Source organism: Austrofundulus limnaeus, unplaced genomic scaffold (assembly GCF_001266775.1).
Source record: "Austrofundulus limnaeus strain Quisiro unplaced genomic scaffold, Austrofundulus_limnaeus-1.0 Scaffold246, whole genome shotgun sequence".
Classification (NCBI taxonomy): domain Eukaryota; kingdom Metazoa; phylum Chordata; class Actinopteri; order Cyprinodontiformes; family Rivulidae; genus Austrofundulus; species Austrofundulus limnaeus.
The window spans coordinates 799,578-814,670 of record NW_013952648.1 but is presented as its reverse complement, the minus strand read 5'-3'; the positions used below and the strand labels follow the sequence as shown (position 1 = coordinate 814,670).

General features: G+C 38.7%; 3 protein-coding genes across 6 annotated transcripts in view; 2 read left to right on the top strand and 1 right to left on the bottom strand.

Moving 5' to 3' along the window:
- nudt6 (nudix (nucleoside diphosphate linked moiety X)-type motif 6) overlaps positions 1 to 10,622 on the top strand; it is a 15,221-nt gene extending 4,599 nt beyond the window's left edge. For 2 of the 4 annotated variants that reach the window (XM_014020283.1, XM_014020280.1), the window contains exons 3-5: positions 2,169 to 2,224; positions 5,621 to 5,675; positions 6,140 to 6,546. In XM_014020283.1, coding sequence (XP_013875737.1) covers positions 2,169 to 2,224; positions 5,621 to 5,675; positions 6,140 to 6,531 — 503 coding nt within the window. In that variant the 3' untranslated portion in view covers positions 6,532 to 6,546. Of the gene's footprint in view, positions 1 to 2,168; positions 2,225 to 5,620; positions 5,676 to 6,139; positions 6,547 to 6,997; positions 7,649 to 10,522 lie in introns of those variants that run through there. The other 2 variants (XM_014020282.1, XM_014020281.1) reach the window with 2 other exon arrangements.
- adad1 (adenosine deaminase domain containing 1 (testis-specific)) overlaps positions 7,707 to 15,093 on the bottom strand; it is a 75,751-nt gene continuing 68,364 nt past the window's right edge. The window contains exons 14-15 of the mRNA XM_014020277.1: positions 9,759 to 9,862; positions 7,707 to 8,561 (exon numbers count right to left, since the gene is read on the bottom strand). Of these exons, the coding sequence (XP_013875731.1) occupies positions 8,314 to 8,561; positions 9,759 to 9,862 (352 nt within the window). The 3' untranslated portion in view covers positions 7,707 to 8,313. The remainder of the gene's footprint in view (positions 8,562 to 9,758; positions 9,863 to 15,093) is intronic.
- Positions 10,656 to 15,093, top strand: part of cetn4 (centrin 4) — a 12,458-nt gene continuing 8,020 nt past the window's right edge. The window contains exon 1 of the mRNA XM_014020284.1: positions 10,656 to 10,695. Within this exon, the coding sequence (XP_013875738.1) occupies positions 10,671 to 10,695 (25 nt within the window). The 5' untranslated portion in view covers positions 10,656 to 10,670. The remainder of the gene's footprint in view (positions 10,696 to 15,093) is intronic.

Sequence of the window (15,093 nt, the reverse complement as noted above, 5' to 3'; positions counted from 1 at the left end):
TAATTAAAAATCGATACAGGGCTTTAGAATATCGATACAGTATCGGGAAATGAAATAACGCGATATTTCAGTGTATCGATATTTTCTTACACCCCTATTCAAAAGTAAACAAAGAAAACAAACAGCTGGCTCTTGGGACCTGGAACGTCACCTGTCTGGTGGGGAAGGAGCCTGAGCTTGTGTATGAGAGGTACTGACTCGATATAGTTGGGCTTATATTGTGGTATTATCTAAATATAATATGTTGATATGAAAAGAGCTTCCAAATTGTAATTTTTTATAATACATTATCACAAATAAAGTTCCAGCAGTTTATTCCCSCTTTCAGGAATAAAATTATTAATGAAAATGTCAAGTTTGTTTYTCGAACAGCCCATCTCAGTGGAAGTTGTGTTGCTAACCTGTGGTTGTCCAGCAGGTGGCAGAGCGCCATCGCCGCTTTTTACAGCAGAAGAGGAGTCATGTCACAACATGTTCACAGCATCCTCCTTTTAGAGATACTGTGGGCCCAGAAATCCCCCCCAAAATAGTTTCCATGTGACAAAAAGCCATGTTTTCAGCATGAAACTAAGCTTCGGAATCCAAACTATGCGGCTCGTTTCTCAGCGGTGTTACATTTACAAAAACAGAAATAACTCCAAAACCTGGAATCTGCATTGATTAGTCAATYATGTGGTAACGTTGTTCCATCAGTTCATCACTAATTCACAACTCATCCCAATAAGACGTTAACACAACAGATAATTATTTTTAAAATTAATTATTTTAATTTAAGTTGAAGCAAAAGGAAAAAAAATCTGTTTTATCTCATCTAGAATGAGTCAGTCTTTACATTTAAGATCTTATTTATTTCTTTGGGTTAAATTTATTTTCTTTAAATCAAGGCTAACATGTTTTCTATTCAAAGTCAACGTGTTTAAATATTAAATTAGCTCATTTCTTGCATAATGCAACTGAAACAGATAAAAACACTTTGAAATGACATGAAAGGATATCTGCACCCTGTAAACGCATGCTTAGATTAAAAACTGTAGTAGAATCATAAAAGTGCTACTACAAAAAATAAAACGCAAAATAAAAAAACCTTTGCACAAAAAATGTTTTTGTTAATTAAATATTTTTGTTTGTAAACCACCTAATTAAGTGAGTTCTGTTAAAAGTTTCCAGTAAACTTCATTCAGTATCTCCAAAAGCACATCCAATATTTTTTGGTTACTGAGCCAAAATAGAAATGTAGAAACATTATTGTGAAGGTGATTAACTGATAAGTTGCAGGTGTTTCTGGTTTGTAGATCAGAACAAAAAAAATTACTGTGAGCTTGTTAATAACTAAAAAAATCCAAGCTTTTACAAAAACTAATCCATACAGCTCATTGTTCAGTTGTACCCTCAAATAGTTAAGATATTTTCCTTCTATAGACTTCAATCTTGTTTTCTCCTTATACTGTAATTAAAGTAAACGCTGTAATGTTGTTTCTTGGCCCGAGTTATTTAATGATAGCCTCCTTCAGCCGAAACCAACCTTCCTCCTCCTCCTCTTCATCATGTGGYACGAAGAGTGAGGATGACATCAATTTCCACATCCCAGTCCAAGTCGAGCTTCAAGACAACCCATCCCTCGTTACRCATCTGTGACATTCATTTAAAGAGGCAAAGTTCAAGAGAGGAAAAGAAAGTCGTTCCCTTTCCTTCCTGCTCAGCTGTCGGAAGYAGCACATAGCTGCTTCTTTAGTCACCACCAGCAGGGCAAAGAAAAGCTTCTCAAACAGTAGAAAAAATGTTAAAGAGAGGTGTTTGCGTCATTCTAAAGTAAACCGAGTCACTCGGACTGTTTTTACCTCAGAAAACAGAGGTTTTTCCACATAAGCATCAATTTTAACATCATTCTCCAGAAACTGTTAGTTTATTCAGGAGTTATAATTTAGCATCACTGATCACAGACGTTTTGACACTGGGTCCCACAGAGACCAGAAAACCCCTTTCAGACACTTTCAAGCTGAGCCTGGGACACCTTCTCACCACATCAGTGTCGTGTGTGAAAGCCGATCGCTTGAAGGGAGGTAGTCACAGAGCTGAGTTGGCGAGTAGGTGTGAAGCGGGGACACGTGCAGCGCTGCTGACAAATGCTTTCATATTTACAGTTAACAGAGTCCTCTTTCTTGTCCAAGGTGCTGTTGTCGACGAGTCCAATGGAAAAGTTCTGGTTGTCCAGGACAAAAACAAGGTAAGTCTGGGATTTTGATCCTCCTCTGGGCACTAGAGCACCTGGTTGAGTCCCCAGTGGCAAAGCAGTGAAATTTTATTATTAATACTATTTTTTGGTTTCTCTAAGGGTCTACGCTTTCCACAACAATTTTGAAGCAGCTGGTACAAACAGTGGGAGTGGGAAGATTTTAGAAACATGAAATTCAAAATGACCGACTTCCTGTAAGGTTTAAAATGTGGTGCCAAGAGACTTTTTTGTAGGTCCTGGACTCGTGCACCTAGGTACCAAATTTAACACACGTACATTAAAGGAGTCAGAGGGGCTGCATTCAAAATGGTGCTATAATGAGCCAGTTTGCTCCGCCCATATTTGGGTTTATGCACCTCCCCCAAATTTATGCTAGTTCTAAATATTTGCCAAATTTTGTGATGCTTGTCAAAATGAAAATGTTAATAATAATCATCATTTCAAAAACAACACAGCCTTCGCTGCCCGGACCCTAAAAAGATGTTTTAAAAAGGCTGAAAAAGTTTTATTCAAATGATTTTTAAAAATTTGTTTCCAAGGAATAAAATTATAAAATTAAATGGCTCAAGACATTTGAGCAGCTTTTCAGTACAAACATGTTTTTGCTAAAACAGCTAATCTTTGATATTACTATTGTAGRACATATTTGGTAATGAATAACTTTTTACCATGTGTTTTGTAGTATTTTGTGTTAAATTTAAATGTTAAAAGTGCTGGTCCCGACGCAGATTTCTCTATAATCAGAACCTAAATTAGCCGAAGGATCACAGCTAAAAATGTCGGTGATTAGTTTTGTTTACTCAGAAACTTGTTTGCTGCTTGTATTTATACAAACAGGGGGTGGAAGTTTCCTCAGACATTCAGCTCCTCTAACATTTACCTTCTCTGCAGGCGTCATTAGCTCAGCTGAGACAAACAAGCTGTTTACACACGCTAACCCAGCGTAGCTGTCGGCACTGTTGCTGCTTTAACTTCTGACTTTCAACAGGCTTCTTTTACAGTTGTGTCCGCTTTTTTCAGAGAGCCTTTTCAGACGACTGTGAAAAAGTAATTACATAACATGAAAATGTTTGTTTTCAAAAAGAGCAGGCCATTTGAGCTGGAAAGAAAGCAAATCACCAGATTTGCATCTAGAATCGATAAAGCTTTGGGGTCAACATGTCCCTGTCTATCTGCGTCATGGTGGAGCAGTGGTTGCAGGTTCAGAACTCAGGAACAACAGGCCAGCTTTGAATCCACAACCTTCTTGCTAACCCTCACACCTCAAATCTCTGCTCTAAAAACACAGATTTTAGGTAATTGAAAAAGGGTCCCTGCAGTCACAAAGTTAAGAGGTTCTTGGTTTGTTGGTAGAATATGGTTAAAGACATGATTGGTCGGATGGACTATTTGGGGTGGGGTTTGAAGAAGCTGTAACGATACGGTTGGATGAAGGCTATACACGAGGGAATGTGTAAAAATTCGGCTTGGTGGAAACAGCCAGAAACACCAAAAATATCATTGCTAATTTTGAATATGAACATTAGTCACAGCTTCAGACATGAATGTGGTAGCCGCTTGAAATTTGAAGTCCAATTAAATTTAAATGTTTTACAATAATTTTGCTATTACGATTGCTTCATCTTTTAACTTCTCCAAGTCAATCTGACAATCATGGATTTGCCAAACTCCACTCACACCTCTAAAAAGTCCGCCTATATTCCAAACTCCACCCACACGTCTAAGTCAGTCTATATTCCAAACTCCGCCTGCACGTCTAAGTCAGTCTATATTCCAAACTCCGCCTGCACGTCTAAGTCAGTCTATATTCCAAACTCCACCCACACGTCTAAGTCCGTCTATATTCCAAACTCCACCCACACGTCTAAGTCAGTCTATATTCCAAACTCCACCCACACCTCTAAGAAAGTCCGTCTATATTCCAAACTCCACCCACACGTCCAAGAAAGTCTGTCTATATTCCAAACTCCGCCTGCACGTCCAAGAAAGTCTGTCTATATTCCAAACTCCACCCGCACGTCCAAGAAAGTCCGTCTATATTCCAAACTCCACCCACACGTCCAAGAAAGTCCGTCTATATTCCAAACTCCACCCACACGTCCAAGAAAGTCCGCCTATATTCCAAACTCCACCCACACGTCCAAGAAAGTCCGCCTATATTCCAAACTCCACCCACATGTCCAAGAAAGTCCACCTATGTTCCCAACTCCACCCACACGTCCAAGAAAGTCCATCTATATTCCAAACTCCACCCACACGTCCAAGAAAGTCCGCCTATATTCCAAACTCCACCCACATGTCCAAGAAGGCCCACCTATATTCCAAACTGCCCACAAAGCAAATAAAGCCCGCCCACATAATAAACTCCAACCAAACTGCAGAGTCCCCTACTTGAATTTAGCGACTGAATGTTTGACTGTATTGAACTGATGACCTGTCCAGGATGTGCCCGCCTATTAAAAACATTTAGTGTGCATTTACAAAGTATCAGTTGTCATCTTATATCTGAATCATCTCTTACAAGCCTCTTGATTGGTTGACTGACCCTAAACATCAGACGAGGAAGCCGAAGGTCATTCTGTATTTGTGCCAAAACAGAGATCAGCCAAACGCATTATGCACATAAACAAAGTGATGTGAGTGAATCCAGACTATAAACAGGATGTTTACAGCAGCTCTGTGGTCAAAGAATTAACGTTGAACTCCAAAGTGTTTCTTCAGTTTTCTGTAAAGGTACGTGATTACTGACACAAATCAAGTGCAAACATTTACAAGCCTTTCAGCTGCTCGCATGATTAAACTCATATCCTGAAGAGGAAAATCAGGAGCTCACGTTTTTTTTATGGCTTTTATCCAGATGTGGAGGCGGACCGTCTCCACTGAGCAGTTTACTGCAAATGAGGTTTTTAATCTTCCTGAAAACAACAACATCAGACAGATCACTATTTAATCCACTCAGGAGCTGAAAGTTCTGGTAACAAGAGTTCCATTTAAACATTTTTTAAATTAATTTTTCCAGTGAAATTAGTCTAAACTCTTCAGCTCTGACACAGTTTGTGAAAAATATATAAAACAAAGAAACATTTTGAGTTGCACACATTCTTTTTATTTCCTTCATTTTAGAAAAAGCCCCATTGCATTTTTGTCAACCTTAGTGCATTAGTGTTCCTCGCAAAAACAAAACATTAACTTCTAAACATTCATTAACTACCAAATATTACATTATAATTTAACCAGCAGCTTACCATTATGAAATATCAGTGAAACAGCTTTTCTTTGAGTCACATCACCGCAAGAAAATAAGAGTGGGTTCTTTTATTTAGAAACAGGAATTATTGCTGTTTACATTTAATAATTTTAAGTGTTAATTTTCTTTTTTAATTCCAGACAAAGAACGCCTGGAAGTTTCCGGGTGGTTTGTCTGATCCAGGAGAAAATATCGGTGAGTGACCCGGCCAACAGCAAAAACAACTAATACAGTACATCCAACGCCAACCTTTGAGTTTAATAATACGCTCGATACGATACATTCATCTGAACTGTACAAAGTAAAGTATAATATGATGTATACTCATCTCCTGTTTCACCCTTTTGTACAAACCCAACGCTCACAGTAATGTTGTGTAAATGGAAATAAAAACAATGCAACGACTCACAAATTTCATAAATCTATGTTTTGTTCACAGATTTGCAAATCGTTGCATTTTTTGTTTGCATTTTACAYGCCACAACTGTTTTAGTTTTGGGATTGTAGTGTTTTAAAAGCAGCTATAAAAATATRTTGGTAATTCCATCAAAAAAAGCAGCGTCAAACTTGAGTTTCTACAAATTATACAGATCCCCCCCCCTTTTTTTCCCCTCATAAAACTACATTTTAAAAGTTTTTTTTGAATTACCGTCTTTCAGGTGCCACCGCCGTCCGTGAAGTCTTCGAAGAGACCGGCGTCCGCGCCGAGTTCAGGTCTCTGCTCAGCGTCCGGCAGCAGCACCGGCACCCCAACGCCTTCGGCATGTCGGACCTGTACGCCGTGTGCCGGCTGAGCCCGCTCACGTACCGCATCGACTTCTGCACCCAGGAGTGTCTGCGCTGCGAGTGGCTGGACGTGGGCGAGCTGGCCGCCACCGCCAGCACCACGCCCATCACGTCGCGCGTCGCCAAGCTGCTGCTCTTCGGCCTGGAGCGGGGCTTCGATGAGATCGACCTCGCCATGACGGAGCTTCCCGCCGTTTATTCCGGGGTGTTTTACCAGCTTTACCACAGGCCGCTTCCCTCCGAGTCAGAGCCTGGCTCAGATTGATTGACAGGTGGGAAGTGACTGGACGGATAGACGATTCACCTCAGTCCTGCTGTTACACTTAATTATTTTAACACTTTAATGACCTCAGCTGTTCTAACAGTGGCTGGTTTGAAGTAAACTGAGCACGAGACATAAGGAAATTAGTGTTTGGTAGATCATTCTTTGTTGTAACAAAGCTGCTTGGCAATAAATCTTATACCGTTGGAAAGCCTGTCAATTCTAGAGGTGTAACGAAACATCAATCTAAATCGATACACCAGTTACATCTGGCCAAAATGAAAAAAAAAAAACTTATTCATGTCACACCATCTAATACAACTATTTATGTTAGACTTGCAAATTGATTTAAATTAAAGTCATATCGTGATGCTCTGCAGATAGAAGAATTTTTGCTAACATTTATCTTGTTTTTGGACTTTTTGTTTTGATGCGTAACCATCATAAAATGGTGTTTTTTTGTAATTAGGAACAGCTGATTAACATCTCAAAAGTTCAAATAATACCTCAACTACAGCCCCAAATCCCCTGAGTTGAAAAGGAGGCGCCGGGGACGCAGACCAGGAGCAAGGAGGAGAGAGAGGAAGTTCAAACCATCTCTTCCATCAATCATAATGGGCAATGTGAGATCATTGGGGAACAAGTTGGACAAACTATCAGTATCTATAATAACTGAGTTAATGAGTTACAACAACATTTAATTTCCCTTTGGGATTAATAAAGTATTGTTGAACTAAATTAAATTGTATCGTGACAGACTTTGTAATATTAAGAAATATCGTATCGTCATCCAAACAGCTCGATATAATATTGTATTGYGATAAATCTGGTGATTTACACCCCAAGTGGCCAGGCTGTTGTGGCTGTGTATGGTTCTTCCACAAGTCACTGAGGCTCCTGTTTGTTAAATGAATAAATTATTAAAYTAACAGAATGTCTTGTTTCTTTAAACTTCAATCTTCCAGTCCAACAAAAACACCACACGAGTCAATTAGAAGATTTGGTAAATATTTCATGTGCGTAATCCACATTTTCAGCTCTACTGCATGTTCCTTACAAATGTGGCAYCATTTAAAAGTAAATTTAAAAGGATTCACAACAATATAAGATTTATTGCCAAGAAGCATATTTACAACAAATAATCTACCAAAAAACAAATTTTCTTACTTTTTGTGCTGAGTTTATATTTATTGCTGCCATATTCAATTAAATTTTATTTAAGGTAAAAAAAACTGATTAAACTAACATTTATCGATGAAGTTTGCTCTTTGCACAGATTTCATGTTTACAGGTTCATTATAATAATTATAAGAACAGAAACTTCCTTTGCTTCAAAAGAGTACATTCTTTTAGTACATTGTTTTGTAATCTAGATACTTTGTGCCATTTTAACCATTTATATATCAAAACGTTTGGTTTTTGTAACTTTTCTCATGTTTGAATTACTGAAATATATTTGAAATCTACTTTAGCTGACGTTCTATTTTTTTAATGCTCCTTATGCTAATTTAAGCTTTTAGCTATTTGTAAAGTTTTAGCTTTTACGTACCTTTTTGTTAATTTAGCAAAATGATCTCTTAACTAGAAGATAATTTATAAAAACTCCAGATTGAGGAGGTAAACTGCAGACTCTGGTTTATCGGCCACAGACTCCAGTAAAGTCCTGGTTTTACTGGGAAGCAGTCCGGTCTGGATGTGGCACCGACCCGAGAGTTCAGCCCGACATCCTCAGATATGTTCAGGATTTAAAACAAACAATCAGTCGTGAGTCACAGCTATTTTAGGTTATGGAAGGCTGTCGTCCTCGGCTTCACATCTTCTCCTCCGTCTCTCGGGCTGATCCCTGATTAGCACTTGGCAGACATCGGGAGGAAGAGAATGGCCTTCTGACCCGGCCCGGTGTTGTTCCCGGACTTGTACTGACCAGTTCGCTTCAGTGCCACGTACATGTTTGGGTATTTTCTGGAGCGGTAGGTGTTGTAGTTGTTGYTCTCCAGACGTTCCAGGAAGTAGCACTCGTCTGTCGTTCGTTTCTGAGGGGAAAGTAAACGGAGCGTTGGAACAGCTGATTCTGGTTCATTAAGCAGCTAAAGTTACTGAGACATTATGAAAACTGTGAAAAGACACCTTCAGGGTTATTCTATAAGGCACTTTCCATTAAATACCTTTTATTGTTAAACGCAAATAGGCAGTTTTGATTTGAGTCTTTTGTTTTCTAATATTGAACAGAAACCTTCTAATACCAGCTGCCATGACAGGTGGAGAGTGATAACACAACAGGAAGAAGCCTGGTCTCTAACACAAAGATCAGGAMTTTCCTGTGCATAAAATTGAACTAAATATTTTAAAGATAAGCTCTCGAACAAATTAAAGGTCTAGCATTCTTTAAAGAAATGCATATCACCCACCAGAAGTGAATAAAGTACTTGAAAGAAAAAAGGAAAAAAATACTTTTATTTTTAGCTAGCTTTTTGCTACATTTAGGATTTAGTTCGCCGTTTGCTACTTTTGGTTTCTATTAGTTTTCTGCTGGGGTTTTGCTTCTGATGTTTTTAAGATGGCTTTGTGTTACTGTTAGCTTTCAGCTACCTTTTGCTATTTTGTCAAAATATCTTTTTGATACCTTTATTTTTTTAGCTAGCTTTTTGATACTTTAGCTTKTTAGTTAGCTTACTGCTACATTTAGGATAGTGGTTTACACTTATAGCTAGATTTTGGCTACTATTAGCTTTCTGCTAGCTTTTTTATTAGTTTTGGTATCCAGCTAGCTTTTTAATAGGCTATTTATATTTTAACTAGCTTTTTTGATACCCTTTTTTGTTAGCTTTTTGATGCTTTTGTTTTATTTAGCCTGCATGTTCAGAATCACTCTCAGCCACTACTAMACCAAATTTTAGCTCGATGTCTGTAAAACTGACTGAGTTTAGCCATTCTGTGCGCTGGCGAAGGTTGATAAGCTGTGGCGGCCATCTTGAATGGGGCTGACACCAAAAGTTAATCAGTTGTAGACGTCCTTCCAATGATTACTTTATTATTGGAACCCAGGTATTTTTCAGCTCAAACTAATTTATCTGATAAGATATGAACAGCTGATCGATTTATCGACAGATGTGGATTCAATTTAATCAAAATCGCATCGTGACAGACTTAAAGCTGCTGATTTACACCCCTAATCTGGTGCATTATCATTTTTTTATAAAACCAAAACAGCAATAACTGAAGTCACTCACCGCTCCAAACAGCCTCCCATCTCTGTTCATCGCCAGGTATCTGTTTGCAAAAACTCCTTTGATGACCACCTCCCCCACAGAGGTCGCCTGCATCTTCAGCTTTACTGGAGACAAGAGACAAAAATGTGTTGAAACTCAAAAGTTTTACTGTAGAAGAATCGGATTACATTCTGGGAGGCTAAAATAACTGGAGCCAAACATCAGCTCACAGCTGCTGACAAATAATTAGTTGACGACACTTTCTTCCCATAAAACCCTCGATAAAATCAATAAACAACCGAGTCAGCCTCCTCAAAGTCGCCTCCACCATCTTTGTCTTGAGAGATGTTTCATCTCGCCAGCAGGACCATTTACAGGAAGCCAAGTTACTGAAAAAGGAAGCGGGGGCCCTGACGAGGTAAATTAGAGGATCTGCTCTAAATGAAGCCACATTAAGAGTTTCAACACATCTGTCTGCAGTTAAGACAGACGCCGTGTCCCAGATCAAAAAGATAAATAAAAATAAAAACCGGTCCGAGGGAGCTGCTGCAGGTAAATGATATAAATGGAAAAGCTTATGGTAACATCCACCTAAACTAAAACATGTTTTTTTTAATTTAGCGAGAATAAAAGCAGCATCGATGCAGAAAACGTGGGGTTTAAAAGTAAACTATTAACTTWGATTCCTGGTTAATGACTTACAGTCAGTGTCAGACTTCTGTAGAAACAAACTACCAGTGATAATAATCATTTCCCAGATTTCATGCATGTCTGTGTAATTGCAGGTATCAGTTCTTAAACAGTTCCAGTGAAGGAGTCGTTTGGTCACACATGGTTGACATGCTGCTTTCCCCAGAGGAAGAAAAAAAAAACATGCACTCCTCCTCCTTCTCCTCCTCCTCCTCCATCCAATGAAGCTTCAGGACAAACTTAATGAAGACCCTGAAGAATCAGACAGGTTTTCACTTCCTTCATTACTTTAATAACAAAAATATTAAAATTATCTTCATTTTCTGAAAATATTGACTGATTTTATAACTTTTCTGCAAAAATGTAGCGTCAGTCCTGAAAGGCTGAAACTAAATTAAAATTAAAATAATCAGAGCGCTAACATAAAAGAGCACAAACCTAGCTAAAAGTAGCATAACATTAGCTACGAACCAAAAGTAGCAAGAGGTTAGCACAAAAGTAAAACTAGCAGAATGGTGGCTACAAACTAAAGACAAGCTAAAAGTAGCAAAATGCTACAAACTAAAAATGACAAAAAAAAACGTGTATTTTAGCTACAACGTAGAATAACTAAATGTGGAAAGTCTGTCTAAAAGCTAAAATTAGCAAAAAGTTTTCTATATTACAGAAAGAGCAAAATACTAGCTAAAAGCTAAAAAAAATAAGGACTAGTTAAAAGTAGCAAAATGCTAGCTAGCCTAGCTAAGCAAAAAGAAAAGTAGCAAAAAGTGATAATCTATCTGTAAGCTAAAACTAACAAAACATTGTCCAAAATCCAAAACTAGCAAAAGACTAGCTAAAAAAATAAAATAAGGGCTAAGATAGCAGAACACTTGCTACAAACTAAAAATGGAAAAAAGGTTAGATAAAAGCTAAAATTATCAAAATGTTTGCAAAAAGTAGAACATTTGCTACATTTATAAGGTTAGCTCAAAGGTAAAATTAGCATACTAGCAGAATGGTAGGTAAAAGCTAAAAGGAGAATGATAACAAAAGTAAAAAAAAAGGTAAATATGAGCTAAAATTTGCAGATTATTAGCATTAGCAGCCTAGCTAAAAGAAGAGTAGCTAAAAGTAAGAAAAGGTTAGTTTAAGCAGAATAAAAAGCCTAAATTAGATTAAAAATACTGAAACAGTTTAAAGGAAAGTGTTTATAAATAAAGGTAAGTATCTTGAAAAGGGTAAAAGTTACAGTTAGTGATGATTGATCATTTTGAGCCTGACCTTTGACCCAAATAATCCAGGATTTTATTCGGCTGTTTTTATTAGTTGTGGTTTGACATGAAGCACACAGAGAGCTCTGTGACTCAGCAGGATGAACACTTAGACGTAGATTTCATCAGAGTTCCCACTGATGAAGAAAAGCTGAGGTGATCCTGCAACAACAGCTCTTATGTTTTCCAGAACCRTTCCTACACAGAATGAGTGAACGAGTGGAGAATGAACTCCAGTTAGACGGAAACGTCTCGTTTTCCTTCCTTCTTTTCGAAAGCTTTACTAAAACTTTCCTATTGCACATTTAAACAGAACATAAAGAGGCTCTGTGCAACGATGGACGTGGGGAGAGGGAGACTGGAAGTGCTTACTGTGGGGGTCGCTCTTCTCCCGGATCCCGTCCACGCCCCCGTCAGATTTGATCCTCAGGAAAAAGCCRCCGTTTTTACAGTACAGCCTCTTGGGCTCCTTGAAGCTCCCGGGAGGGAAGCCGCCACTGCCGCCGTCCTCGGGTACGGAGGGAAGTGTGGTGATTTCTCCGGTGGCCATCTCCTCCCGTTAGCCCYGCTTCGTCTCCTCCTTTAGGAAAGCAGAGACCCTCTGCGTGGACTCCCACCGCACTCCCTTCACGAACGCGCTCCACTTAACCCCAGAGGTCAGTTGGCCTCTCGAGGCAGCGAGCGGCCCTTTGAGGGTCTGCAGCACGGACACTGCTGCAGGCGTCTATCTGACGACGAACATCTGGAGCTCCTGGTTTTCTGGTTTTAGGGGGGCGAGCACGCAGTTTTGGGCTCTATCCTCCTCGCCTCTCGCAGTGTTTGAAGCAGCTGGCTCGGATCCCTCTGATGAAGGCTTTTCCCTTTTGGGCCTCAGCTCGCATGCGCCCTAGGAGCACCACACACAAGCTCACGCCCACTAACGTTGGCCAGTTTGCCCAGCCAGCCCAGAAGAGGCTGGGGGGACGGGTATCCGAGCAGAAGCAGCGTCGATTAAATTCAGGCTTCACTCGGTCCAGCAGGGGATGTTAGTGCGACACGAACATATCACATTCCACATCAGCGTGCACGAGTGTTACAATTATTAACCACGTCAGAGGTTTTGCACCAAATACCAATGACTCTCACAGAGGGGCCACGTTTTACTCGTTTCAGTGAAACTTTTAGGCGAATCAAGAGAAATGACTGAGCAGGTTTTGTTGTTTCTTTACCTGCAGAAAAGTGGCTAAAATTTGGTCAACAACCATGAAAGAGCTGTTTGGGATGGAGGAGTCCAACAGTTTGGATGTTTACTGAGTGAAAACTAATGCAGGAAACTCAAAACAGACCGTTTCTTTCATTAAATAAAGCTGGGATAACCGTTTTAAAGATGTGGAGCTAGGATTTAGTGCTTTAGTAGAAGGCCTTAATCTCCCTCTCTGTAAAAAGTAGTTACATTCATAACTTACTTTTTAGCTGTTACATGCATTTTGTTGTGTACTTTGATAAATCTGTGCTGCATAGATATATTTATATTCCKTCTGGGTCGTACTTTTCAATCGTTCAGTTTTCTCATTTTTTTATGGCATTTTCTGAACTCAAAATAAGGTCTGGWCTTACCAGCRATGATTTGGTGGTCTTCGTTCTCCTCTGGCTCCAACATGTCKGGCTGGATGGACAAGTCTTSCCTTGTTGACATCTGATTTGTAAATAAAAMGTTTCTGCGCAGCTATATAGTCATAAACTCCTCTATCAAAGTAGAATGGACGGCTCTGGAAGCTGGAGCGGTGTGAAGTGTCTTGTTTGGATTTAAAGAGATGGCCTCAAAATGAGTTGATCTTAGACACACCCCAGAAARGGGGCGGGGCTTGTGGAGTTTCAATAAGGAKGAATTCAGAGCAAACATTATATAGACCCCAACTGAAGGATTGAAATGCCTGATGTACATCCTTAAAGTGCAGTAATATATTCAAGACATAACGTTTGAAGCTGCAGCGGGCGTATCGATCTGCACTCAAAAAACAGATTACTGGATTTACTTAACCATTATTTAAACAATTTCCACTAATTATAAAGCAACTTTCACTTTTATTTTAATGTGACAAATGATTTACTCAACCCAGTAGAGTGGAAATTGTTGACAGTTTTGTTAAGTAAATCCAACAGCACTGCTTTTTGAATGTAGATACTAGAGTGATAAAGTAGAAGTACAGATACTAGAGTGAAAAAATATTTTATTGGGAAGTAGAAGTACAGATACTAGAGTGAAAAAATATTTTATTGGGAAGTAGAAGTACAGATAGTAGAGTGTAAAGATATATTTGAAGTAGAAGTACAGACACTAGAGTTTAAAACTATATTTTTGGAAGTAGAAGTACAGATACTGGAGTTTAAAGTTACTTTTTTAAGTATAAGTACAGATACTAGAGTTTAAAAATATATATTTTCTGAAGTATAAACAGATACTAGAGTTTAAAAATATTATTTTGGAAGTATAAGTACAGATACTAGAGTTTAAAAATAATTTTTTAAAGTATAAGTACAGATACTAGAGTTTAAAAATAATTTTTTGAAAGTAGAAGTATCAACTCAAGCTTTCTAATAAAGTAAAAGTACTGTTTATTAAACTACTTAAAGTATGAAAGTAAAAGTAAGGAAAAATGCCATTATTGATAAAGGTTTAGGGTTCCTATAGAACACAGCCCTAAAACATCGTTTCTGAAGTCCACGATGACTATAAGATATAATAAAATGATAAAGTAAAAAAATATGAATCTGTTTCAGCTGCATATACAGTATATACAGTATATCTCTGTCACGGTCATCTTCATTCTAGACTACATATGTCTATGTTCTATCGAAACGTGACGTGATTTGTGTCCGAATGTTTTATGTTTATACTCGTCTTCCAACCACAATCGTTTACATTTTTATTGTGTTTTACTATAAAAGTCTGACGAGCTTCTTGTTTCACTAAACTGAATTTAGTAAACGAACAAGCCGAGGCTCCTGGGAGGAAATGGAAGTTCACACATTTCATCTCCTCCGAGTCACACAGAAGGAAAGTTCTGCGCACATCTTCGGCTTCACACCAAACAGATATCGTTCTTATTTCCAAACAGTTTCTCAGATTAAACATTTGTTTGTCATATAACAGGAGTTTCATATCAGATAATAATGCTGGNTATTCCAAACTCCACCCACACGTCCAAGAAAGTCTGTCTATATTCCAAACTCCGCCTGCACGTCCAAGAAAGTCTGTCTATATTCCAAACTCCGCCTGCACGTCCAAGAAAGTCTGTCTATATTCCAAACTCCACCCGCACGTCCAAGAAAGTCCGTCTATATTCCAAACTCCACCCACACGTCCAAGAAAGTCCGTCTATATTCCAAACTCCACCCACACGTCCAAGAAAGTCCGCCTATATTCCAAACTC